This window comes from Muntiacus reevesi, chromosome 18 (genome assembly GCF_963930625.1).
Source record: "Muntiacus reevesi chromosome 18, mMunRee1.1, whole genome shotgun sequence".
Classification (NCBI taxonomy): domain Eukaryota; kingdom Metazoa; phylum Chordata; class Mammalia; order Artiodactyla; family Cervidae; genus Muntiacus; species Muntiacus reevesi.
In genome coordinates this window covers 23,881,603-23,907,099 of record NC_089266.1, presented here as the reverse complement: position 1 = coordinate 23,907,099, position 25,497 = coordinate 23,881,603, and the positions used below count along the sequence as shown (strand labels likewise).

At 50.9% G+C, this 25,497-nt stretch overlaps 2 protein-coding genes across 2 annotated transcripts; one reads left to right on the top strand and one right to left on the bottom strand.

The window, feature by feature from the left end:
• The first annotated feature begins 8,929 nt into the window (after positions 1 to 8,929).
• Positions 8,930 to 14,128, top strand: PRR15L (proline rich 15 like). The gene is made up of 2 exons (XM_065909599.1): positions 8,930 to 9,180; positions 12,978 to 14,128. Exon 2 carries the CDS (start codon positions 13,007 to 13,009, stop codon positions 13,307 to 13,309), a length of 303 nt encoding a protein of 100 aa, XP_065765671.1. The 5' UTR covers positions 8,930 to 9,180; positions 12,978 to 13,006; the 3' UTR covers positions 13,310 to 14,128.
• Positions 14,129 to 16,526: 2,398 nt separating this feature from the next.
• PNPO (pyridoxamine 5'-phosphate oxidase) lies at positions 16,527 to 24,770 on the bottom strand. Its single transcript, XM_065910486.1, has 7 exons — positions 24,502 to 24,770; positions 22,267 to 22,391; positions 21,127 to 21,226; positions 20,222 to 20,275; positions 19,843 to 19,971; positions 19,470 to 19,540; positions 16,527 to 19,247 (listed from the first exon to the last, which is right to left on the bottom strand). The coding sequence occupies exons 1-7, from the start codon at positions 24,637 to 24,639 to the stop codon at positions 19,079 to 19,081; spliced, it is 786 nt and encodes a 261-aa protein (XP_065766558.1). The 5' UTR covers positions 24,640 to 24,770; the 3' UTR covers positions 16,527 to 19,078.
• Between the last annotated feature and the right edge of the window lie 727 nt (positions 24,771 to 25,497).

Sequence of the window (25,497 nt, the reverse complement as noted above, 5' to 3'; positions counted from 1 at the left end):
TGAGTCCTGACTCAGACTATAGGAATGGCTGGAGCTTCCCCATGATTAAACAAACTTACTGGGTTCCAACTATGTGTTCCTGGCTCCCTGGGACATCCCAAGAAGCATGGCCCTGCCCCACCCTCAAGGTGCATCTCTCCTCCTTGAACCAACAGGTAGGGCAGGGCAGGATGAGTCTGGAAGGCCCAGCCCTGGTAAGATGGTCGAGGCAGAGACCACCAGCACTTCACCCCAACCCCCTCACTGCACCCCAGGTGACTCATGCGGAAAGAAGGGTGTTTGAGAACAGCTCTGCCCGGGTGCTAGCATCAGGGTGGTGGCCCCGGAGAGCGTAGGGGTGCAGATTTTGTGCAGTATCTGCACCATTTGTCCTTTTCCGAGGCCATCGAGAGGCTCAGGGCCGATGGGCAGGTAAGCACACAGGTGGTCTGGCCTCTCGGGCATCGAGATCCTTAGGGCTCCCATCCTCTGGAAAGTGGCAGGGAGAGGCTGTGAGAGGCTCTGACTGTGAATCTCAATTCTCTGCTGATTGAGCAGGTGGGGTGCTGTCGGGGAGGGCTAGCACTTAGGAAGGTGAGGAAAAAGACAGGAGGCCTGTGGCGGCTTTAGACAGGAAAACACAGGGCCCCGGGGTGCTGTCTATGCAGGCTGCCTTGCCATCCTTTGTTGTTAGCTTGCTTATTAAGTGATAGCCTGTGCTGTGTGCCAGTGTAGATCTAAATGTTTTACAAGCCTTATCTAATTTGATCCTTCCAAACAACCTTATAATCTGGGTACTGTTATTAGCCAGGTTTTAAAGGCAAGGGAGCCAAAGCTCAGGTAATTAAGTAACTTGTTCAAGATCATAGAGCTGGTAGTTGGTGAGGCTGGGATCCAAACCCAGGCCTGTCTGGCACCCCAGCCCGCATTCTTGTTCTCCGTGGGATGTGGCTTCTCCGGCAGCCCTGCCTGCTGCATTCACGCAGCTCGGCCACTACAGCCTCAGGCCTCTTCCTCCCTCCTCTTCGGCCCGATTCCCACTTTCTCCCCTGATGTTGTGTCAGGCAGTCAGCACCCCCACCCTGGCAATTCCTGGCCTTTACCAAAGTTCTTTCTTACCACGCCCCATTCTGGGCAAGAAGGTCCATTACTTATGTTCTTGCAATATCTATAAAAGGAAGGCTTACCCTTGACATTCAAATAATCCATTTATTTTATCTACCATATGTTTATGAGTTTATGGTCCTTGTCTTATGTGTGTTTGCTCACAGCAACACTGGCTGTGTTGTGTGTCTCGGGGTGTGTGTGTGTGTTTATGTGGTGTATCTGCCTGCTGGGCTGAAGGCTCTGAAAACACAGCGTTCTCAGCTGGGCCTCTTGCTGGTTGCAGTGTGATCTCTGGGTTGGTTTTTGCAGTCTGTCTCCCTAGCTAGTCAGTGAGCACCTTGTGGGCAAGAAGTACAGGCCTGTGCATCTCTGTGACCCCAGCCCCTGGTATGACCCTGACACCGAGTGTCAGGTGCTTAATGGATGCTTGTGAAGGAAGGAAAGAGAAGATGCCGCAGGTGCAGGAAGGTATTTGGTGATGAGTGGGGAGCATGATCACTTGGTCTGGGGGGAGGGCTGTGCAGTCCCCAGTTCTTTTCTTCACCCCTGCCCCTACAGCTCAGGACTTGGAGTCACTTGGAGCTGGGGGGAGGAATTTGAGGCGAAGATATTAGGGCTGGTTAACTTCCTAAGTTAAGCATAAGCCAGAAGGCCCGTGAGGTGCCAGTCACCTGGGTGGTGCTCTGGGACCCATGATAAACCCTGGCCACCAAGCCTTCTCCTTCCCCTCACCTTTGTTAGTCGTCTAAGGGAAAATAATTCACCAGGTAATTTCATGAATTGAGTTCAAGGGGTCATCTTCGGAGGATTGCCCCTGCTTTTCATGGTTTCCTCATCCCCATCATGGCAGGTGGAGGGAATCTGCTTTTTCATGGGGAGGAAAAGCAAGTCCTTTGCCAAGCCTCTCACCTCTTAGCCTCCCTTCCTATTCTGTTCAGTGTTAGTTACCCTCTATTTGTCAAGCAGTATTTGCCATGATGGGCCTTCCAGGTGGCTCCGTGGTAAAGAATCCGCCTGTCAATGCAAGAGAGTCGGGAGACGTGTGTTCAGTCCCTGGATCAGGAAGATCCCCTGAAGTAGGAAATGGCAACCTACTCCAGTATTCTTGCCTGGAAAATTCCATGGACGGAGGACCCTGGAGGACTACAGTCCATGGAGTCACAAGAGTCAGATGTGACTGAGTGACTGAATACATTTGCCAAGGTGTTGGAGACTTTAACATGAAGACATGGTCTCAGCCCTTAAAGAAAATAACTGTATGATATGTGAGAGGCCCACCACATTCTAAACCTCATGACAGCACGTCCAGAGCCTAACTCTGTGCTCATAGACAGTAAGTGCTTAAAAAATCCATACAGACAAAATAAGAGGGATGCTTACAGGGTTAAGGAAACAGAAAAGGGGGAGTATCCATCTCAACTAGGGGGTAAAGGCATGAGAGGGGGATGGAAAACCATCAGAGCAGACTCCTGGGAGAAGTAATACTTGAGCTGAGTCTGGTAGGATGGGAATGAATTGTGGTAGAAGGGAGAGGAGGAGAGGCATGTTAAGTGATGGGTGTCATTCTAGGAAGAGGGAGTAAGTAACATGGATAAAACACATAGGTGAGAGGCAGCATGGCTGTTCCACAAGAAGTCTTTTGTGGGATATTTATGGGAAGAGAAATCAGCTTGAAGAGACTGGCAAGGTGAGACCACGAGGAACACTCAGGTCCCTGACAAAGGGTTGAAATTTTATCCTGTAGATCAGATTTCCCAACCAATAGGCAGCTGATATCTGTCAAGCTATAGAGTTGTGCAAAGAACCCAAGAATCCATACAAGCAGTTGTATTATTTTAGTGCTAGAAGGACAACAGTGGACAGGTGGAGAAGTTTTTCTGTGTTGAGAAAGGATCTTTTTGGAGAACAGGAAACCCAAATGGCCAACACATGTGTGAAAAGACTCTCAGTCTTACTAGAAACTCAGTGTATGGTTAACTGGGGCTGCTTTAACAACTTATCACCAAACAGATGCTTTAAAGGGCTTCCCTGGTGGCTCAGATGGTAATAAAATCCGCCTGTAATGCAGAAGACCTGGGTTCGATCCCCGGTTGGGAAGATCCTCTGGAGGAGGGCATGGCAACCCACTCCAGTATTCTTGCCTGGAAAATCCCTGTGGACAGAGGAGCCTGGTGGGCAGTCCATGGGGTCGTAGAGTCAGACACGACTAAGTGACTAAGCACTGCACTGCACTTCAGGTGCTTTAAAATCACAGAAATGGGGACTTCCCTGGTATTCCAGGGCTAAGATTCTGGGCTCCTAGTGCAGGGCCCCGGCCTCAAACTTTGTTCAGGGAACTAGATCCCGCATGCTGCAACTAAAAATACTGCATGATGCAACTAAGACCCAGCACAGCCAAAGAAATAAATAAGTAAATATTGAAAAAAAGAATAAGGACTTCCCTGGTGGTCCAGTGTTAAGAATCTGCCTGCCAATGCAGGGGACATGGGTTTGATCCCCCATTTGGGAAGACTCCACATGCCTTGGAGCAACTAATTCCATGCGCCACAACTACTGAGCCCAAGCTCTAGACCCTGTGAACTGCAACTACCAAAAGCCCTCACGCTGTAGCTACTGAAGCCCGTGTGCCTAGAGCCCATGCTCCCCAACAAGAGAAGTCACCACAACGGGAAGCCTGGGCACCGCCTCTGCTCATTGCAACTGGGAAAGCCTACACAAAGCAGTGAGGACCCAGTGCAGCTAAAAATAAATGGATAAAATAAAATAAAATTTTAAAATAAATTAGAAATGTATTCTCTTACAGTTGTGTAGTCCTGAAGTCTAACATCAAGGTGTCAGCAAGGCTGATTCCTTCCACAGGCTCTGAGGGACAATCTGTTCCTGCCACTCACCCAGCTTCTGGTGGCTGCAGACAATCCTTGCTGTTCCTTGAGTGGCAGCTGCATCACTGCGTTCTCTGCTCGTGTCATCGCATGGCGTTCTCCCTTCATGTCTCTCCTCCTGTAAGGACACTAGTCCTTGGATTTAAGGCCCAGCCTAATCTAGTATGTTCTCAGCTTAACTAATTATGTCTGCAAACACCCTATTTCCAAATAAGGTCACACTTCGGGATTCCAGGTGGACCTGAGTTTGGGGGACACTTCAATCCAGTGCACTAGAGCATGCTAAGTTGCTTTGGTTGTGTTCGACTCTTTGCGAACCCATGGACTGTAGACTGCTAGGCTCCTCTGTCCATGGAATTTTCCAGGCAAGAATTCAGGAGTGACTTGTGATGTCCTTCTCCAGGGGATCTTCCTGACCCAGGGACCGAACCCACATCTCTTATGTCTTCTGCATTGGCAGGCAGGTTCTTTACCACCTGGGAAGTTGCAATCCAGTGTTTTAGGGAAAGGAAAATATATGAGACACAAAAATGATGACTTCACTTCCGTCACACTGGCAAAAATGTTAATGTCTCTGTCCTGGGTTGTGTTCTCCAGAGTAGGTGAAGTTTAGGGGGCAAGATGCTTACTGGGGATCACTTCCTGTGAGAGGAACCAGACAGAAGCAGATTGGGCAGAGAGAGAAATCCAGCTGTAACGCAGGCCTTGCAGAACTTCCGTCAGTTTGGTGAAGTGAATACGGCCCCTCCACGTGTCCTTCATGGGGCTGAAGTGGCTGGACCTGACATTCCTAGAAGGGCAGACCCTTGGGAGAGATGCTCTCTGCAGCTGAGGTGGACCCTGAAGGAGTGGACAGTTGGAGGCCAGCAGCTGAGGAAGCAGTAAGTCCTTCCTCGCAGGATATTCTGATTGGCACACTCACTATCACAGTCTGACAGTACAGAAATGGTCAAAATGAAGAGTGTGGTAGGACAAAAAACTCATCTTCCAGTCCCCCGCCCCCCACCGAGATGTCCACATCAAATCACTGGAACCTATGGATATGACTTTGTTTGAAAAAAGAATCTTTGCAGATGTGATTAAGTAAGGCCACCCTGGATTATTTGGGTGAACCCTACATACTCTCCCAAGTATTCTTTTTTGGGGGGGGCTGTGCTGGGTCTTTGTTTCTGCCCCCAGGCTTTCTCTAGTTTCAGCAATCAGGGGCTTCCCTCTAGCTATGATGCACAGGCTTCTTTGTGTGGTGGCTTCTCTTGTTTCGGAGAACCGGCTCTAGGGTCTGGGCTTCAGCAGGTGTGGCACACGGATTTAGCTGCTTCATGGGAATTTGGGAATCCAACCTGTGTCCTCTGCAATAGCCAGTGAATTCTTAACCATTGGGCCACCAGGGAAGTCCCTCTCCCAAGTATTCTTATAAAAGAGAGATAGAGAGAGATTAGACAACATGGAAGAGGGGAAGGTGACCTGAGGATGAAGGAGACAGAGATGGGAGTGATGTGGCTGCAAGCCAGGGAATGCCTACAGGCACCAGAAGCTGGAGGAGGCAAGGAACAGACTGCCCCTGGAGACTCGAGAGTGATCATGACCCTGCTAAGAACTTGGTCTTGGCCAGTGAAACTGACTTTGGAATTCTGACCTCCAGAAATTTTAGAGAATACATTTCTGTTGTTTACATCCATCGAGTCTGTAGTAATGTGTTACAGCAGCCACGGAACTAATTAGCCAGGGAACTAATACAAAGAATAATAGGAAAATTGCTGGTGGGGATGCAAGTTGGTGAGCCCACTCAGAGGCTCTATCTTAGGGTGCAGTGAGGATTCAGCGTTCTAAGTATTTGCACAGTCCGCATGAATCCTGGCTGCTTATATTCCCACTGCCCACTGAGGTCTCCTGGAAGGAGAGCAACTGCATCCCCTCCAGTGGCAAGCTCAACACCCCCCTCAGACCTGCCCTGCCCTCATCCCGGCTGCACCTGCTATAGCTTCCGGAGACCAGTCTGTGGCCTTGTCCCACTTGCCTCTCAACCAGGTTGACCACCCCCAGACTCTCTCATCTCCTGGCCTTCCAGGGGAAGGGGAGTGCTGAGGAGGATGGCAGGCCCTCCCTTCTTCCAGCTTTGGGAAATAAACATCCCTGGAGCCTAGATCTACCCTCTGGGCAGAGGTCAACAAACTAGGAATGATCTTTCAGGCCAGATTAGATCTGCAACCCAACGGGGCCCCCTGGCTGTGTGTCTAACAGGGCACCAAGGTCCTTGAGACTCCCTTAGGTGTATTTTAACTTGCTTGACCCCACAAGGACACATTTCTGAAAACTTGCACATTTCATGTTCATGTTTGAAATATCATACTTGAACCTAGTTTTAAGAAGGTGTGTTAAAAGGTGGAAAATTCTAGAAAACAATACAGCGGCCTTGTGGGGGTGATCTGTTAAGGAATAGTCATAGTTTATAGCCTTATCTCAAACTCTCCTCCCAACCCTGCTCCTCCCAGAAATAAACCTACTAAAGGTCAGGGGTTGGGCCTAACTTCCCAGGCTGGTCCCTCCCAGGATGGGGAGCTGGGGCGGGCCTCTGCTCCTGTACCTGGCCCTGCTGGCCTTCTCTGAAGGGCAGGTCACGTAGGCATCCGCTTAAATCCCACCCACTGGGGTGCCTCCTCCAGAGTGGAGCTGAGAGAACAGAATTCTGCCCTCTCTGGATCCCACACGTCAGAAAGGCCTGGATTTTGAAGCAGGGTGGTGTGGGGTGAGACGGGGGAAGGGAGTGAGTGTTTTCAGCACAAGCCCCTTCCTCCTGTACAGATGGAAACAGTGTCCTGACCCTTGGTTACAGTCCCCAGGCTAATGCTCATCCCGTCATCCTTCTACTGTTTTCCCAACACCTCAGTTAAGTTTTTAGCCTCTTCAGTATCTTTTGGACTGGACACTGACTCTCAACCAGGCTTTCGGAGAAAGTGACAGATCTAGAAATCTTCCTGGGACAGCTGTGTATACCTCTTATGAGAGTCAGGAGAACCTTACAAAATAATATCCTTAATTCTCATAGATCCCCAGGGAGCTGATAACATATCAGCAAGTGTGCTGTAGCTGAAACCACCAGAAGTGAAATAAATGGGTTTTCTCTCACTTTTACCTGGGACAAGTGGCTGCATTAAGAATTTCTTAAAGACAATACTTATATTTCTTATTTGTATTTTGAAGTTTGCATTAAGCACTAACTGTATGCCAGGTCTGTATCAGTGACAGACCACTCTGGGCTCAAGGAGCTAACATTCTTTTTTTTTTTTTAACTTTTTATTTTATATTGGAGTATAATTCACTAACAATGCTGTAACAGTTTCCAGTGGACAGCAAAGGAACTCAACCATACACACACACACACACACACACACACACACACACACACACACACGTATCCATTCTCCCCCAAACTTCCCTCCCATCCAGGCTGCTGCATCACCTTGAGCAGAGTTCCCTGTGCTGTACAATAGGTCCTTATTGGTTATCCATTTTAAATAAATATAGTGTGTACATGTCGATCCAAACTCCCTAACTATCCTTTCCCCTCATCCTCTTCCTTCTCTAAGTCTGTGAGTCTGTTCTGTAAATAAGTTCATTTGTTTCATTTCTTTTTGGATTCTACATATAAGGGATATCATAGGATATTTCTCTCAAAGAGCTAACATTCTCTAAGGGAGGCAAATACGTGATCGGATCATTACATTACTATATATGTATATGTGTGTATATACACACTTAATCAATCATGGCATACAGCATGTTAAATAGAAGCATGTGAGTAAGCCCAGTAGGAGTAAGACAGTTCTCTGGGGAGTAGGAGGCATAATAATTTAGGCCTTGAAGGATGAATAGGAGTTTATCTTGGTTTACTCAGGGGGTGGGGAGACCATTCCTAATCTCATCCTCTTAGCTTCCTTACTAAGGAAGGTAGGCAGAGAAAGGCCTTGTGTAAACGTTCAGGGAGAGTTTGGAAGAGAAAGTGCAGACTAGGAGGGCCAGGCCACGTGGGTTCCACTGTGGGCCATGGGGAGCCTCTGCAGGACTGTCCACCTGAGGCCCAGGGACACAGGGGCTGTTTAGGGTGGAGGCCAACTCGAACTCCAGAGGCCGTGAGAAGCTGAACCATGTCGACTCAGTGCTGAAGATGTGGGCAGGTTTGAGAGTTGGTTAATTAGAATTTAGACTATAACTTGGAGGGAGTGCCAAGGATGGGGAATTATACGCTTTCCCTCTACCCAGGGCCCACCCCCCCACCCCACCCCCACCTCCGGATCTCCTCCGTCCTGGAATGGGACACAGTCCTTGGCGCAAGGCAGAATTTCAAGGTGTTTGAAGATTGCTTCTAAGCGAGGGAGGAGGGGATGTAGACACTTGAGGTTGCAGTGGGTCTAGACAACTGGCCTAAGGAGGAGCTGGTGCCATTCAACCCCCTTCTAGGGAGAACTTGAGGAAAAGCCTTGGGGTCAGGAGGGAACCACAGCCTCCCACCCAGCACCCGCCTGAGGCTTGGGGTGGAAGCAGGCAGCCTGGGAACCGGTCTGCCAACCAGTTTAACCAGGGACTGGTTTCGACTCCGGAGTTCAAAGGAGCTGGGTGCACCCGTTTCTCCCGCCAACGGGAGCAGCGGCCCTTAACCCTTTCCGGATTGTGCCTGGGGTAATGTCCAGGCTCATGCTGGAGAGGGGTCTGGCCTCTTTGGGGCTTGAAACAGGTAGAGGTGACCTCAATTACGGTTGGAGGTGCAAACAGGCACCCGAGAGTGGCAGAATGAGGCGGGAGGCTCCCCGATTCTCCCCACACCGATTTCCCTTGGGGTTCCCTCCTCCTGCTCAGGCGGTCCCTGGAGGACCCTGGCTTCTGGGTGGGTGCAGGGGCGCTGGGATTGGATTTCTGGGGTAATGAATATTCATCAGCTGAGCCGGCCTCTGCTTCTGTTTACTTAGTCGGGAGGGGCTGGGTTTCAGGTTCACCTTGACTCCCGGAGCCACAGCGGAGCAGGTACCGCTCCTGCACCTGTTTCTCCGCACCTGCTCCACAGCTGCTCCTACCCAGCTCTCCCAGCCTGAACCTTGCCTGGCGCGGCAGTCGGGAGGCACCCTCACCTCCCCCAGTCTCCCGGGGCGCAGCTCCTGCACTCAGCTCCTTCTCTAGAAAGCTCTCGCCTCCAGCCTCCCAGCAGTCGGGCTCAAAGGTACCGGCAGAGGGTGGGCGGGAGGGGAAACCAAGGCATGGACCTCTGTCCGGGGGCTCAGTTCTGCTTCCATGACTGATACGCCCAGCTGGGAAGGGGGACCAGACATGCCGGCTCCCATCTCTCTCTAGGTGGGCAGGCAGAGCTCGACTCATCCCACTGGCTTCTTGGAGTCAATCCAGGCCTCCAACAGAGCTCCTTCTGGGAAAGCTTTACTCCAGAGCAGTGATCTATTAACTCTTGCTGGACAGAAGCTTACCACCTGCTACCCCCTCTCCCACTGGAGGATGTTTCTGGCTGTCTGGTAGGAATATATCCCTGTCCTCTCCAGGGTACCTGAGTGTCACGCAGAGTGGAGAAGTACCACAGGGGCCGTGCAGAGATGCAAGGAATAGAGGCTCTGAGTTTTGTCTTACTGCAGGAAGCCGACTCGCCCCTTCAACCCCCCCCTCCAGCCTTCCACCTCCACCCCAGTCAATGGTTAACTTGTTCCAGCTCAGAAGGAGCCCAACCCAGTCTGGGCAAGGCCCTTAGGGCAGTTCACAGAACCCAGATGGCGTGGTGGGAGATGTCCGGGGGTGCCCACATGCCTGCCAGGGTGCTGACCATCATAGGCAGGGGGTGGCAGGCTATCCTGTGAGGCCCTTATGGGTTCCTAAGCTGTGCAAACAGTGGAGGTGTAACTTGCATCTTCAGGGCTGATTTCTATCATCTGATGGATTGCAAGGCCCTGGGGCAAGGGCCTTGCCCTCAGTGTGCCTGCTCAGGCCCTGCAGAAGCAGGTATATCACCAACTGCTGAGTCTGTTCAAAATTCCAAGTACATCCCCCCCCCCCCCCCACCCCAGGTCCCTCTAGCCTCCTGTGACTACACGTGGGCATGTGACTGTTGGCCTCTGGCTTTTTGCAACTTTGGATACCTGGGAAGTTTGACTGTTGTGTCACATTTTTTTCTCTAAAATCAGATTTTACACTATTTTGAGGTAGCTCACAATTTAAAAGAATCTTGTAGCCCCCTTATTTTGAAAAACAAAGAATAGTCTGCTAATTTATCTGTTCTGCAAATTTAGATTTCCATAGATTAGCCTTGCTTAAAGGGCTAAACACCTGCTTACTGGCGTGTCATGTCCTCCTGGACAGAAGGGACAGCAAGGCCTAGCAGAAAGCATTTTGGAGAGACCAGAATTCAAGGCTAGGAGCCAAGGGCACCAATAACTTGGTGCCATGGTGAAAGCTCCAGGGCAGGACCCAAGGGCTATTCTGACCTCTCTCTGTGGTTTTCTGACAAGTGGCTCCCTTTATTCCAAGGAGAGTTAAGACCCATGCATGCCAAGTTCTAATACCTGTTTAAAGTGGTATATTTTAAGTGGCACAAGCAGAGGGTACTCTCATAGAGCAAGGCAGTTTGGTGGTTACTGTTGTTTCAGGAGCTGAATCCTCCATTGCCCAAGTTCCTTAGCAGTCCCAGATGGGCCGTGGTGGGGTTGTGGGTTTTGCACCAGACCAGGTGATGACTGGGGCAACCATAGGCCAAGCAAGCACCCTGTCCCTCCTTCCTGGCCCTCCCCACGGCTCCTTCCAGAAACCCATTCTGGAACACCAAGTTCTGTGCAAGGCTGTGCTAAGCCCAGGTGGGGCAGGCTGCCAAAGCAAAGCTCTCAGGCTGTCTCCTTGGTGCACCACCTCTCCAGGGTGCCCTAAAAGTATTTACCTGACCACTCACCCCTCCTTCACTTTCTAAGTGGGAGCTGCACTAGATCTCCTTGGGATTTTCTTGCTTGAGCTTAGCTCGAGGGACAGAGCTGACAAAGTGGCATCCGCTTCCTGGACAGAGAGGTGGGGAGGAATCCCCTTGCTCTGGGCAAGTGGATGGATATATGCAGGGCCAGGGGACAACCACAACAAGGAGGCCATGGATGCAGGCACTCAGTTCATTTCAAACTTAGGTCAGCATCCTGCTTTCATTTCTTTCTTTATTTTTCTTCTTAAATACTTTTTTGGCTGAACTGCACAGCATGTGGGATCTTAGTTTCCTGACCAGAAATCAAACCCATGCCTTCTGCATTGGAAGCATGGAGTCTTAACCACTGGACTGCCAGGGAAGTCCCTCTTTCATTGTTTATGAATTTGACCTGCTAGATGATCATCTAGCTTTCCGGTGTGCTGTGGCTATTGCACTCTCCTCCTCAGGACTTGCACAGCTCACACTGATACTGAGTCCAAGCTTGCTGTGCTCACTACATGACAGGCCAGTGAGTCGGAGAGACGAGGTGTTGAGGCAAGGAATACAATTTTATTCAGAAAGCCAGCTGACCAAGAAGATGGCAGACTAATGTTTCAAAATAACCATCTTTTTAGGGTCCGAATGCCAGGTTCTTGTATGGATCAGAGATGGCAGGGAGGAGGAAACAGTAAAAGGGCCATTAATTTTGCAAATATCTCCTAGAATGGCAAGCCTCAGGCAGGGGATGTGTGAGGTTCTTCCTTCCTGCCATCTATGGGTGGATAGGGTTCTGAACAAAGGCACTTTTAACAGTCAGGCAGAGGGGCAGGATTCTCTGAGACAGGCCATTATGTATGATTATAATAACAAAAGTAATGGAGAGCAAATCGAGGAAAGTTTCAATATGGAGCCAGTATTGACTTCTCCCTGCAACAATACCACAGAGTTCTGAAAATCAGACCACTAACCTCTCCAGGCCCAAAGATGTTTCCATTTCTCATCACTCTGCCTGCTCTTTCATTGATCTTGATATCTCTAGCCTATACTCTCTTTTTCTTGTGGTGTCCAGATAACTTCATCTGCCAAAACTTACACCAGCTCAGGCAGCAACTTCATGGAATAGTAAAAGGTGAGGCCACTACTGTGTCAGGACACATCACATTGTCAGTGGAGAAACTTGGCTTTCAGACCCCTGCCCCACCTCTCATGGGGTATCCTTATGGAGGGTCCAGCCTGTGATAACCAGACCCCACATGTACCTCTTGGCCCCACCAAACCTCCCTCCGAATGTTCAGGTTCCCTTCGAACTCCTGTCCTTATGGAAGCTGTATGGGGAAAGGGAACCACCCCTTAATAAGTTTTACTTTGCAAAGCACATCTACCTCGTGGGCAAGGATGAACATTAGAGCTGAAGTTAGGTCTGGAAAGGATGGGTGCGGACACTGAAGTCCAAAGATGTACCTTGCCAGAGGTCATGAGGCTGGAACGGTTCTCGGGACTTCCCACTCCCAGCCTGATGTCTCTCTCCCTTAGAAAAACCCCAGCTGCTTCTTCAGCCCTGGTGGTGACCACAGGGAAGTCCAAATTACTCTGAACATCACAAATCCTGTTTAATTTTGTAATGAATTCCAAAGAAAATGCATAGGGCATTTCTGTCCATCTGATACCAGCTGATCACCTGTCTGCTCCTGGCAGCAGGGCCTGGAGGCATAGCGGGAAGAGCTTGGGAAGGTGGCCAAGGACCAGCTGCTTATGACCTGGCAAGCTATTCACCCTCCTGCAGCCCCAAGGGGCCTGGAGTGTCAAGCTGCCCGGCAGCGGTGTGTAGCTGTCCCACTGTCCCGTCTGCCTGGCTCAGATGGCGTCCCCGTGGATGTTTTCTTGACTGCCTCTTCACCAGACCCCTCTCTCTCCTCATGTTGACCAAAAGGATCGCATGGCTGACCTGAATCCTGGGTTCACTTGGCCCTACCTTCAATTCTTTCAAGCCTGGTTGGGAGACTAGAAAGGTCTACTCCAAGGCCCCTACCCCTTCTCCCCACTGACCGCTTTCTCTACACCCCCTGCTCCTGCAGGAAGCCCCACCCTCAGGTCTGGGAACGCCATGACTGAAGTTGGTTGGTGGAAGCTGACCTTCCTGCGGAAAAAGAAATCCACTCCCAAAGTGCTGTATGAGATCCCGGATGCCTACACCCAGACTGAGGGCGGTGCGGAGCCCCCGAGGCCTGAGAGCGGGAGTCCCAGCAGCAGCTTCAACACCCGCCTGGAGAAGATCATGGACAAGAACACCAAGGGCAAGCACGTCAAAGTCTCCAACTCGGGCCGCTTCAAGGAGAAGAAAAAGGTCCGAGCCTCGTTAGCGGAGAACCCCAACCTCTTTGATGACCGGGAGGGCAAAGGACAGTGAAGGGGGCTGAGGAGGACGCTACCACCTGCCCGCTCCCTGCCATCAGCTGGGTCTGAGACGGGAGCTTGCCACACTGGCCTCTTTGGCCACAGCTGAAGCCGTGGGGGGACTTGATGCCTGCTGGCAGGAAATGTCTGGTTTTAGGTTTGTATTTATGTGCTCTGGCTTTCTGGAAGGCCTGAGAGATCCCAGGTCCTCCTGCCCTCCCCCACCACATACAAAGGCACTTCAGTTCAAGGTTGAAAAGTCCCACTTGGGAAGGACAGCCCTCCTGGAGGCACTGGCAGCACCAGCAGGGAGGTGGGCGTGGAAGGAATGGAGCAAGGGATCCGGACAGACCTCACCCCCTGCTGGGGCACAGGGTCAAGGGTGAGTTTAAATGACTGCTCCGTCTACTTTCTCTACCTGTGATTATTCTCTGGATCAATTCTGAGTGCATTTTCCAGAAGCCACGTGATGGGGGTGGTTTCCTGGAGCTGAGGTGGAGATGATGAACTTGAGCTCACCTCCTAAGTCAAGTGGGAAACTTCCTGGAACTTTGCCCTCAGGTGTGTGCGGGGAGGGGACACTGGCACTCCCTAGGAGGTGCTGCAGAAGGCCGGACCGGGGACCCCACAAGTTCTGCATGCACCCTCAAAGGGAAAGTACACTGCCCCTCAGGTCCAAACTTGGAAAGGGGGTGGGAAGTTCTGGCAGGAGCCCTCCTACCCCTACTAGTATTTAAGATGGATCAGCCCCAGAGATGAGTCCTGGAGCCTTGAATTTTCTTTAAAAGAAGAAAAAATTGTAGGTTTCTTTTTGTAATAAACAATGCTGCAAAAGCAGAGAAACTATGTACGCTCTTGTCTTACATTTACTGAGACGCTGTTTTTCATGACTTTACTCTTTTTTACTTTGTGTTAAAACTGTTCCTTTTGAACATCAGGAAAGGTCCCCAGGTGAAAAAATATAATGCATGGGGCCCTAACTTCACCACCAAGCCATCTTAGCATCTGGAGATGGAGAGAGCAAAGGAAGGAGCTAGTTACACCTCAGCAACAGAAAGGCTTTCAGGTGCTCCAAGAGAATGGAGCCGACCTCTGGTGACTGACCCCCAAATCTCAGGGGTTTAGTTTGGGATCCAGATTCAAATTCTGGTTCCTCCTTTAGCAGCTGGGTGATTTGGAGAACATTAAAAAGCAAAAACAAAATCTCTGAGCCTCAGCTTCCTCTTCCGTAAAAGGGGCTGTACTAATATCTATTTCACAGAGAGTGGCCAGTATAGGGCTTCACTGGTGGCTCTGCGGTAAAGAATCCACCTGCAATGCAGGAGTCACAGGAGATGCAGGTTTGATCCCTGGATTGGGAAGATCCCCTGGAGGAGGGCATGGCAACCCACTCCAGGATTCTTACCTGGAGAATCCCAGCAACGGAGGAGCCTGGAGGGCTGCAGTCCAAAGGGTGGTGAAGAGTCGGACATGACTGAAGTGACTTAGCACACGTACATGGTCAGTATTACATGACCCATAAATAGTCCTATGTATGTGCCCAATGAATATCAGTTTCCTTCCCTTTTATGAAGGAACTCCACCACAGCTCATGCTTCCGTTTAAGGATGAAGAGAGAGCTTACTCCCTATGCTGTTAGGTCTAGACCCTCCTCAAGCCCCAGGAGCTGAGAACTGGAAAAAAAAATTGACCAAATCTCTGGAGCTCATGGTGGGAACAGAGAGAGACCGAGGTGACAACTAAACAATGTGATTCTGTGGCTTCCAGGTCAGCTCCTCGCAGGCTGCTGGGCCACCCCAGGGAGGTTACTCAGGACATTTACCAAAACAAACAGACCTGTACAAGGGGGCCTTTGTTAGCTGGCCTCACCCAGGCCAGAGGGAACTCTGAAGAAGAGGGAGGGAGACCAGGGACTGGAGGGAGGGAAGGCGGGCTCAGGTGTATGGCCTTCCCCCAAGCCTCTTCCCCATCCCTCCCCACCACATGTAACTTTCTAGGGTCCCCACAATCATTCAGTCCGTAAAGCCTCCCATGGAGGAGCTGACTCTCCACCGACTGCAGCTCTGCTCAGAGTTAGCAGCTGAAACTCAGAGGGTTTATAATCAGCCAGCTCTGTGGCAAGTACCCCCACGAAGTTCCTCCTGTAACCCTCTCATCATAGGTGCTGTCATGATCACCGTTTTGCAGGTGCATTAGCTGAGGCTTAAGAGATCAAGTCACCAGACCTGGGTCAGGGGTTCCTAGTGGCAAAGCTGGGGCTGAGGCCAGACCTGTGCATGTGGCTGCCACACCACACAGCCCCCTTCACACTGGGTTTTTATCTGCTCAGGGAAGGGAAGCCCGGCGAGCTGCAGTCCATGCGGTTGCAAAAAGTCGGACAGGACTGAGCAAATTAACAACAGGGAAGGGAAATTGAGGCTCAGAACAAGGAAAGTAGTACAGTCACCTGCAGTGGGAAGGTGGGGAGAGGGCCGTGCCTGGGCCTTGGGGCCCTGGGAGGCAAGCATCCTCTGAGGGGGCCGCCCAGAATCTGGAACCAGTGAGGAAAAGCCAACCAGTTCCAAGGGTGAGACCCCAAACCACAGGCACCTGCCGCTTCAGCCATCCTGAGGTTCCCTGAGGCAAGGGGTGGGGAGGGGTGAGAGGCTGGGCCCCAGGCCACTGACCTGTGGTTCTGTCTCATACTGGCAACCACCAGGCCACTATTTTCCCTCTTAGGTGAGAGGGTCTGCGCGTTCCTCAACCCTGTGCATGCCGCTCCACTCCACGGCCCCAAAGTGATGGCCACAGAATCTCCCATGAAAACTCCACACATATCCCTAAGTTAAGGGATGGACGGATGGGCTGGGGGAGGTAATAAGAGCCAAAGGAGACCTGGCTGCCCAGGAAGTCAGTGCCCAGGCAGCCACAAGTGTTCACCAGGCCAGAGTAGGAGGAAGCGAGAGTGCAATTATGAAAATATGAGCAGGAGAGGGAGAGGCTACGGTTATTGACCACAGTTTCACTGGGATAGGACCCAAGAGGGGAAAGAGGGGGGCAGGAGGGGCCAACCAGAATTGGCCTGTGCTGCCTAGAAGGGGCCAACCCTGGGCATCGGGCTCCCCCTGCTGGACACCCAACTTCCCCAAGTGGAGAAGCCAGGTAGGAGGAGTTGCTTAAATTCTTCAAGTCCCCTCAAACATCGGGGGCGGGGGACGAGACCAGGCTAGATTGAATATTTACATCATGCATGGCTGATGAGCTTTTATTTTAGACTTGGCACAGGGACTGTCAGACAGAGGAAAGGAAAGGAACAGCTGAGACCAGGCTCAAAGCAGGGGCTATACACAGACCCCATAACAGTCAGGACAAGGTAGGGAAGGGCACTCCAGCACCCTCTCCTGCAAGTGGCCGCATTGTGCCTTCCTGCACCCCCCGGCTTAAGGAAGCCGGTGGGGGTGGGGGGTGGTCAACACCCAGAGGGCCGCTCTTGGAGGAGGCAGTCAGTAACAGACGCCAAAGCACACACCCATACAGTGGAATGAAGCACAGTTTACAGAGTTGCAAGCTCAATGGCCAATGTATGCAAACAGTCAGTTCTCTGATCCTGGCTTAGTTACAGCAAACATTTGCCCAGCCTGGCTCCTCTCCGCAGCCTGGAGGCCACTCATCCACGTTATCCCTGGTCACCAGGCTTGTGCTCGAAGAAGATAAAGACTATAGGTCAGCACAGGCCTCAGCCAAGTGCTACCAAAGAATCCAGCTGCAGTAGTGGTTGGTTTAGAGGTTGAGGTTTTTTTTTTTTTTTTTGAATTGAACTTTTTGTTAGAAAAAATGCCATATTTTATAGATCACCATTTATGAGAATCCTACCAAAGCACTCCAACAAACTGGCCTTGAAGAGAAACAGCACAGTTGAGGCTAATCTAGTTACGTGGAAGCGGAGGTGGTTTTGTTTAAAGCAGCGTGGGATTCGATGGATCTGGGGTAGGCTCCCAGGGGAAGCCAAAGCTGCAGGCCTGTGGACTACACTTCAAGTGAATGAAAGTCACTCAGTCGTGTCTGACCCTTTTTGACCCCATGGACTAGAGAGTCCATGGGATTCTCCAGGCCAGAATATTGGAGTGGGTAACCTTTCCCGTCTTCAGGGGATCTTCCCAATCCAGGGATCAAACCCAGATCTCCTGTAGTGCAGATGGATTTTTTACCACCTGAGCCACAAGGGAAGCCCCACTGCAAGTAGCAAGGATCTATTAACATGGGCTCTCAACCTTGGCTGCACAGAATTCCCAAGGACCTTTGAAACTTCCCCAAGTCCTGGCTGCACTCACACTGGTCAAATCACCTTTGAGAGTGGGACTGAGCAGCAGGGTTTTTAAAGCTCCTGAGTAATTCCAGTGAAAACCAGTGACCTAGGAGTCGTCATCAGTAGGGGCGGCAGGGAGGTAAAGGGATACGTGTCTGAAAAGTATAAGCTCTATTATTTAATTTTATATCTGGAAAAAGAAATACATATAAATGTATGTATATATGTATTTCACATACATATGTGCTGTGCTAAGTCGCTTCAGTCGTGTCTGACTCTTTGCGACCCCATGGACTGTAGCCCACCAGGCTCCTCTATCCATGGCATTCTCCAGGCAAGAATACTAGAGTGGGTTGCCATGCCCTCCTCCAGCGGATCTTCCAGACCCAGGGATCGAACCCACATCTCTTACATCTCCTGCACTGGCAGGTGGGTTCTTTACCACTAGTACCACCTGGAAAGCCCTCACATACATCAAGTTTTTATAAACAAATGTGGAAAGTAAGGCCTGATGAAAATCTTCCTGACCACAGGTACTAGCATGAGTTCCTTCTACAAAACTCCTGTCTGATAGGGACAGAACACTCACTACCTAACCTACTCCCTCTTAGGCAGCCCCAATTGAGATTTCTTCCCATACTGAGATAAAATCTAACTTCATGTAACTTCCACCTATGGGTCCTTTGGAGCTACAGAGAATAAATTTAGTCTCTTTTCCACATTGCTCCTCTTCAGATAATGAGGGGCAGCTATCAGCTGGGTAAGAGGTTTAAAAATATCCTACTAGTAAGTGAGTCAGTTAAGGTTCTTTTTGTTGCAAGCAAATCAATTCTGACTGGTTTAAGCCAAGAAAAAAAAAAAAAAAAACTCTCTCTTTTTTAAAAGAGACAATGGGGGTTTTCTGAGGTAGAAGGAGGAATTACACAACCCCAGACATGGGAAGGCGGGATCCATGGATCGTTCAGGGAATTTGCAAGAGCAGCAGCCAGAAGTTGCTGTTTCTAGGCCACCATTATTTACTTGGCGGCTACAATGGTTCCTATGCTCTGAGTCTCTAGATTTCAAATTTCAAATTTGAAAGAAAAGAAAAACCCATTGGCTAGATTGCCTCAGGTGCTTCTGCTGGGACCAATTGGCTCTGGCCAGACTCTGTCATGTGATAACAGACAAGGCTGCTGAGGGCCCACCCCCTGTCACCGGAAAAGGGAATCACATCAGCTCCACCCCTAGAGGGAGCTATTCCAATAAATCATAGTTAAGGTCGAGAGGATAACTAGGAAATTTTCCGTTTATGATCGTCTGTGATACTGTTAAACTCCACTAGACTAGCTGACTACAGAGAATTCTGACGGTAAACACTGAAGGGCCCTGAATGTCAGAGGCAGGAAGGGAAATGGCTTGAGTTTAGAAGGGTCTGGCCCCCCATCCCATACCCTCTCTGGGGCACTGGCTCTGGGGCACTGGCCCCAGCTCCACTTGGTGCCAACAGATTGGGAGTCAGGGCGCAAGTCTCTCATAGAGCCAGTCTTCTTCCCCTCGGTGGGTCATGGGCCCCAGAGGGGCGTCTCCAGTTAGTAGGCCTCGTCGAAAGACGATCCGGTCGTGCAGGCGGTTGGTTTGGCCTTGCCAGAACTCCATCACCTCTGGGTACAGGATGTAGCCACCCCTACAAGGAGAAGTAGACGGTTTGGTGCTCTATGCATTTTTCTAACCAGGCAACCCTCACCACCCTCCACGCCATCCCAGAGTCCCGTGAAGGAAGCTGCTGGCATGCATCTGACAAGGGTTGCCAGGGAGGAGTGAATCTGGAATTCCAAGGACAGCATGGCTTCAAGGAAGCATGAGGGTCCCAAGTGTCCCTTTCTAGGTCACCCCCAGTATCACTCACCAGTATTTTGGCTTTGGCACCTCCTGTTCCTGGTAGAGTTGCTCCAGTTCCTTATTTTTCTTTCTCAGATACTGTCCAGGGGAAGGAAATGAAGAAAGGGCCAGACTCAGTCAGTGCTTCATTGAATCACCACTTATAGGGCCTGTGCTCTCTGCCAGGTGCTGGGGACACAGGTGACCTCCACGGGCACAGTTCAACAGGAGGGTCAGACAGACACAGGAGGCCTGTTCCCTGCTCCCCATATTCACACCCCCCACTTTCCCATCCATTTCACGTTGCTGGAAAGAGAGGGCCCTGGCATCCCCTGGGGACAGCCTCTGGGGCTGAGCCAAGGCACCCACCACTCAAAGGGCTAAGGAGAAGCCCCACTTACCTCCCTATCTGGGATCACGGAACTCTGATGACTGACCACAGCCCCAATCTGGCTGCTCTTGGGGCGGGAGTGGAAGTAGCATTCAGCCTCCTCCTCAGGCAGCTTCTTCACGGGCCCCTCCACACGCACCTGCCCAGGGATGGCCTTGGTTAGACAGCATTCAAGGCCACCTGCCCTCCCAATCAGCACTGGCCCGTCTTCTTTGTTCTCCTCTTTAGCCACTGCCCTATTGGGCCTGACTCCAGGTAGCCCAGCTAAGTGAGAGCCATTTGAAAGGCAGGATGTTTGCGCAGCCTGGGGACCTTCACCAGGTTCATCCATAAACTCAGGCCCCTCCTACCTCCAGTCCACCCCCTACCTCCCAGGAATGCTCACTCACCTGACGGTGCAGGGGCTCCCAGTAGAAGACAAGGGAAGCAAAGGGATTCGAGTCCTGGAAATGGAAGAGAATCCACAGACAGTCATCAGGACAGGAGAGAGGATGCCTGAGCACAGGGGGAAGGTAGGGGGTCTGTACCACGCAGGCTCACTGAAGATGCATTTACTGCAGCATCTCATTAAGTTCTCAAAGGTAGGCCTACTTTTACAGGTGTGGAGATAGGCTCAGTGAGCTTCAGTAACATGCCCAGGTTCACAGAGTCAATGGAAGACCTGCACTGAAAACCTCAGTCAGATGGACTCCAAAGTGAGGCTTGCCATGTCTCTCACCCAGAGATTTGCAAATCCTCTGAAATTCACATTTGACTGTACTGGACTCGGGAAGGGCTACTCATTTTGGATTCATTAACTGAACACATATGAAGTACCAGCTCTGTGCTCAACACCAGGAGAGGTGCTGGGGATATAACAGAGACACCTCAGAGGCAGCCCCGCCCCCACGGAGCTTACTGTTTAGCAGAGGACATATACATTGATCACATAACCCCCCAAATACATGCAGTTAGAAACTAAAACAACGGCAGAAAGGATATTTGTCAGTTATAGTGACCGCAAACAGTGAGAGGGGCTGGCTCAGCCTGGGAGTCCAGAGGCTTCTGTGAGGGGGTGATGTGGGGGCTGAGACCCGAAGACACAGGAGCTACTCAGATAAACAGCTAGGGAGGTGGAGGTGCTTAAGGCTTGCCCTCATTCACAGCAGAGAGCAGGCAAGTGCAAAGGCCTCTAGTCAGGACAGTGCCTGAGCACGGCTGGCAGGTGGACTGGGGCAGGGGTGGCATGAGTAGGTGACCAACAAGCCAAGGCTGGACGCTGCAGGCCCAGGAAGGATTTACCGTGAACCCTCACCAGCTCTTTTCCCTTTCGACTCTCGAAGTTAGTGAAGAAGCGGAAGCCATCCTTGCCAAAGCCCTTCAGCAGCACCATGCGGGCAGACGGTTTCCCATCTCTGGGGCAAAGAGCAGAGCACCATGGTCAGAGACCCTCCCCACAGGATGTCTGAGCACCCCTACACCTGTGCCCCCTGATTCTGCACTCTCTGGGCACTCAAGCTGCCCATGGGAATTTGTCCCAGAGGTGCAAACATGACACCGTTGCCTAGGGCCCTATAATGGACTGAACTGGGTTCCACTAACATTTTTGAAGCCCTCACTCACAATGTGACTGTATTTGAAGATGGGACCTTTAGGGAATGATTAAGGTTAAATGAGATCATAAGAGTGGGACTCTAATCCAGTAGGACTGATGTCCTGATAAGAAAAGGAAGAGACACCAGAGAACTCCCTCTCTCCCTGCATACACAAAGGGAAGGCCATGCGAGAACACAGCAGAAAGGCAGCCATCTGTAAGCCAGGACTCGAGAGAGGCTTTGCTAGAAACCAACTCTGGTAGCACCTTGATTTTGGACTTCTAACCTCCAGACCTATGAGGAAACAAGTTTCTGTTATGCCACCCAGTCTGTTATGGTGGCCCAAGCAAACTAGCTCTGGGGGATATACAAGGGCACAGTACAAGAGCCCTACCTCCAAAGCCTTACACTTTAGTGAGGAGGGGGAAGAAGAGTTGAATAAGAGGCTAATACAAACGATGTCTCAAATAATTTATGACTGATTGTCAAATGAATGATACACACCAGCAATTGTACTAGATTTCAAGAGAGGGAGATGGCTTTATGGAGATCTACCTCCCCAGATGGGAACTGGGGAGACTGGGAGCTGAGGGAGACCAGGGTGCTGGGAGGTGGAAGCATCAAGGGCAGAGATGAATGAGGCACTACATTTTATCACTAAATGGAATTGAGTCAAGTGTAATCTTTGGTTTACAGGTAAGGACACTGAGGCCCAGAGAAGACAAATTACTTGCCTGAGGTCACACAGCATGTTAATAACAGAACTAGAATCACAAAGTTGTCATCCATCAAATTGAGAGCTTTCTAAGTTTCCTACTTCATCTGTACCCACCTACAGAAGGGCCCACGGCTGTGCCTACCTCGTACATGTAGCCAGACACATGGCGTTGGCTTCCATTATGTCAGGACACTGAACAGCCTCCTCGAACCAGGCAGCAAACTGCTTCACAGGGTCCAGGGAGGTCAGATGAGTCTCCTCAAATGCCTGGGAAGGAAGAGTTTTATTTCATTTAACAAACACATAGAGTGTTTATTGTGTACATGCTCTGTTTAGGCACTTTTCAAGAGTTAACTCATTTAGTCCTCATAACAAAAACCTGTCCCCAGGAAGGTTCTGTTAGCCTCATCTTATAGGTGAGAAAACAGGTACAAAATGGTGAATAATTTGACAAATCAGGGTTTCATGTCAAACCTATCACCTGGGAAACCTAGGGAAAAAAAAAAAAAAACCCACTCCTGGGCTCCACCCAGTAAATTCTCATTCAGCAGGTCAATTGCAGGAAGGGGGACCCCTTCCAGGGCCTGAGAGTGGGCTCTTGTCTGACACTCAGAAATGAATTGTCCAAGGAGGTACACTTGCTGACAAAACAAGAGGCTTTATTGGGATGGGGCGCCCGGGTGGAAAGCAGAAGGGTAAGGGGACCCGGGAGGGCTGCTCTGCCACATGGCTTGCAGTTTCATGTTTTATGGTGATATTGTTGGTTTCTGGGTTGTCTCTGGCCAATCATTCTGACTCAGGGTCCTTCCTGGTGGCACGCGCAGTGCTCAGCCAAGATGGATTCCAGTCAGAAGGGTTCTGGGAGGTAGGTAGGACATACAGACTGTCTCCTCTCTCCTTTTGACCTTTCTCAAATTCTTCTAGTTGGTGTTAGCTTGTTAGTTCCATGTTCCTTCCGGGGACCTCTGGTTTAAGATAACTCATGCAAGTGGTTACTTTGGGGCCTGGCCAGGGCAGGCAGTTTGGGTCAGTGGTTCCCCTAACAAGTCTGAGATTTAATGAAAAACTGCATGTTTAACAAGCATTTCTGGAGAAGTTCACATGTAACTAGATTTGGTAACCAGGCTCCGGGCCCTAATTACAAAATAGTTCTCTTGGTTTCTCTTCTGAGGAGAGAAAAGGAAGTAAGATCCAGGAGCTTTCTCCAGCACTCCTGGGTAAGTTATTCCTCCTCCTCAAAGTGTTATTTATTTATCAAACATTTATGGACTTCCCTGGGGTCCAGTGGTTTAAAATCCACCTGCCAATGCAGGGCGCTGGGGTTTGATCCCTAGTCTGGGAAGATCCCACATGCTGGGGGGCAGCCTGAGGGCCATAGCTACTGAGCCCATGGGCTGCAGCTATGGGAAGACGACACACCTAGAGACCCATGCTCCCCAATGAGAGAAGCCTTTGCACAAGGAAGACCCAGAGCAACCAAAAATAGACAAAATAAATTAAATAGTTACATTTAAAAACAACAACAAACATAAGCTTCCCAGGTGGCTCAGCGGTAAAGAATCCGCCTGCCAATCCAGGAGAAACGTGTTCTAATCCCTGTGTTGGGAAGAGCCCTGGAAATGGCAACCCACTTCAGTATTTTTGCCTGGGAAACTCCATGGACAGAGGAGCCTGGTAGGCTTCAGTTCATGGGGTCACAAAGAATTGGAGACGACTCAGTGACTAAACAAGCTGATTATCACTGTTCTAGGCACTTTACTAGCTTCACTACTTTGACCACCTGATGTAAACAGTCAACTCATTGGGAAAGATCCTGATGCTGGAAAGATTGAAGGCAAAAGGAGAAAGCCGGCAAAAGAAGAGGACAGCAAAGGATGAGATGGTTAGATAGCATCCCCGACTCAATGGACATGAACCTGAGCAAATTTGGGGAGATACTGAAGGACAGGAAATCCTGGCCCGGTGCAGTCCATGGGGTTGCAAAGAGTCTGACGCAACTTGGCGACTGAACAACAGAGGTATTTTACAAATATCAAAGTCCATAACATCCCCGTGAGGTCAGTGATATTACTTGTGAAGTGAGGAAACTGAGACCCAGAGAGGTGAGTAAACCGCCCAAGAAGTGCGCCCAACGACCGGCAGGATTCCTCCCAGGCAATCCCCGAGTGAGCGCCCTGAGTGCCTATAAAGAACTGCCTCTGGAGTTCACCTTCATCCTCGTTTCTCCAGAAACCCTCCCCCATTGATGGTCTTTGAACCCCCGCTTCTCCCATAGGGGTAACCCCGAGTCCCAAGAGGTGGATCAGAAACCCCAGGGGATCCCTTCCATAACCCTCCCCTCGGGAGACGATTGCGGAGGCCCTGCAGGGCAGCGCACCTCTGGGTCCCCGCGGTAAGTCTTGCGCATCGGTCCTAGGTCCATGGCAGCACCGCGGCTGCAGAGGTGGCGGAGGCAGCGGGGCCACTCGGCAGGTCGCCCAAACGTCACGATGACGCTCCGCAGCCAGAATGTCATGGGGCCGCCGGCCACGTGACCCGGCGTGGCTCCGCGCTGGGCTCCGTTGGGTTCGGAACCAGTGTCTTAGCCCGGGAATCTTCCGGCAAGGAAGAATTTACCAGTCCCCAAGCCAGGCCGACAGCCTAAGTCCTCCGAGCCAGCGGGAGCCAATGGGAAGCCAGAGTCGGTGGAGGGAGCCGGGAGCGGAGAGGCCATTGGTTGGAGTTTTCCAGGAGTGAGGCCAATTAGAACAAGAACAGGGGAAGCCGGCAGCCAATGGACGGCGCCTCCCGGGGCGGGAGCAGAGAGACAAGGAAATGCTGTCACCGCGGTTAACACGCACGTGGAGGTTTGTTAAAGGTATAGGGACCGCAGCGGCCCAGGCGGGAGGGGCAAGGGAGGAGCCGCCGCGGGCTTGTGGAGATAGTCAGTCTTAAGAGGCCTGCCCCTAGCAGATGCCCGAAGGCTAGCTTAGAGATTGGCGGCCTGGAAAGGACAAACGGAAAATGGAATTAGGGGCCAGACTCTGAGGCAAGGTGAAGTGGAGACACAGAAAGGGGCGGTCTGGTGGGGGGATGAAATTTGGGCTCGAGACTGGGAGAGGTTGAAATGTGACTTTGGGTCTCGCGGGATAGGCGTGTGTATATAGTGTGTGAGTATGGGGAGGTACCCTGGTGTCTGGGAGGAGCAGTTCGGTCAGGAGGAGACTGTGGGTAAGAAAGCAGATGGCCAAATGGGAAAGGGGAAGAGGGAGATTTGGGATCAAACCATCCCAGATGAGAACCATCTTCCTCTTTCAGCTCTGAATCGCCGCTCTCCAGCCTCATTTCTGTAATGCAGGTCAGAGCATGCTCCTCCCTTTCCTCATGGTTTCCT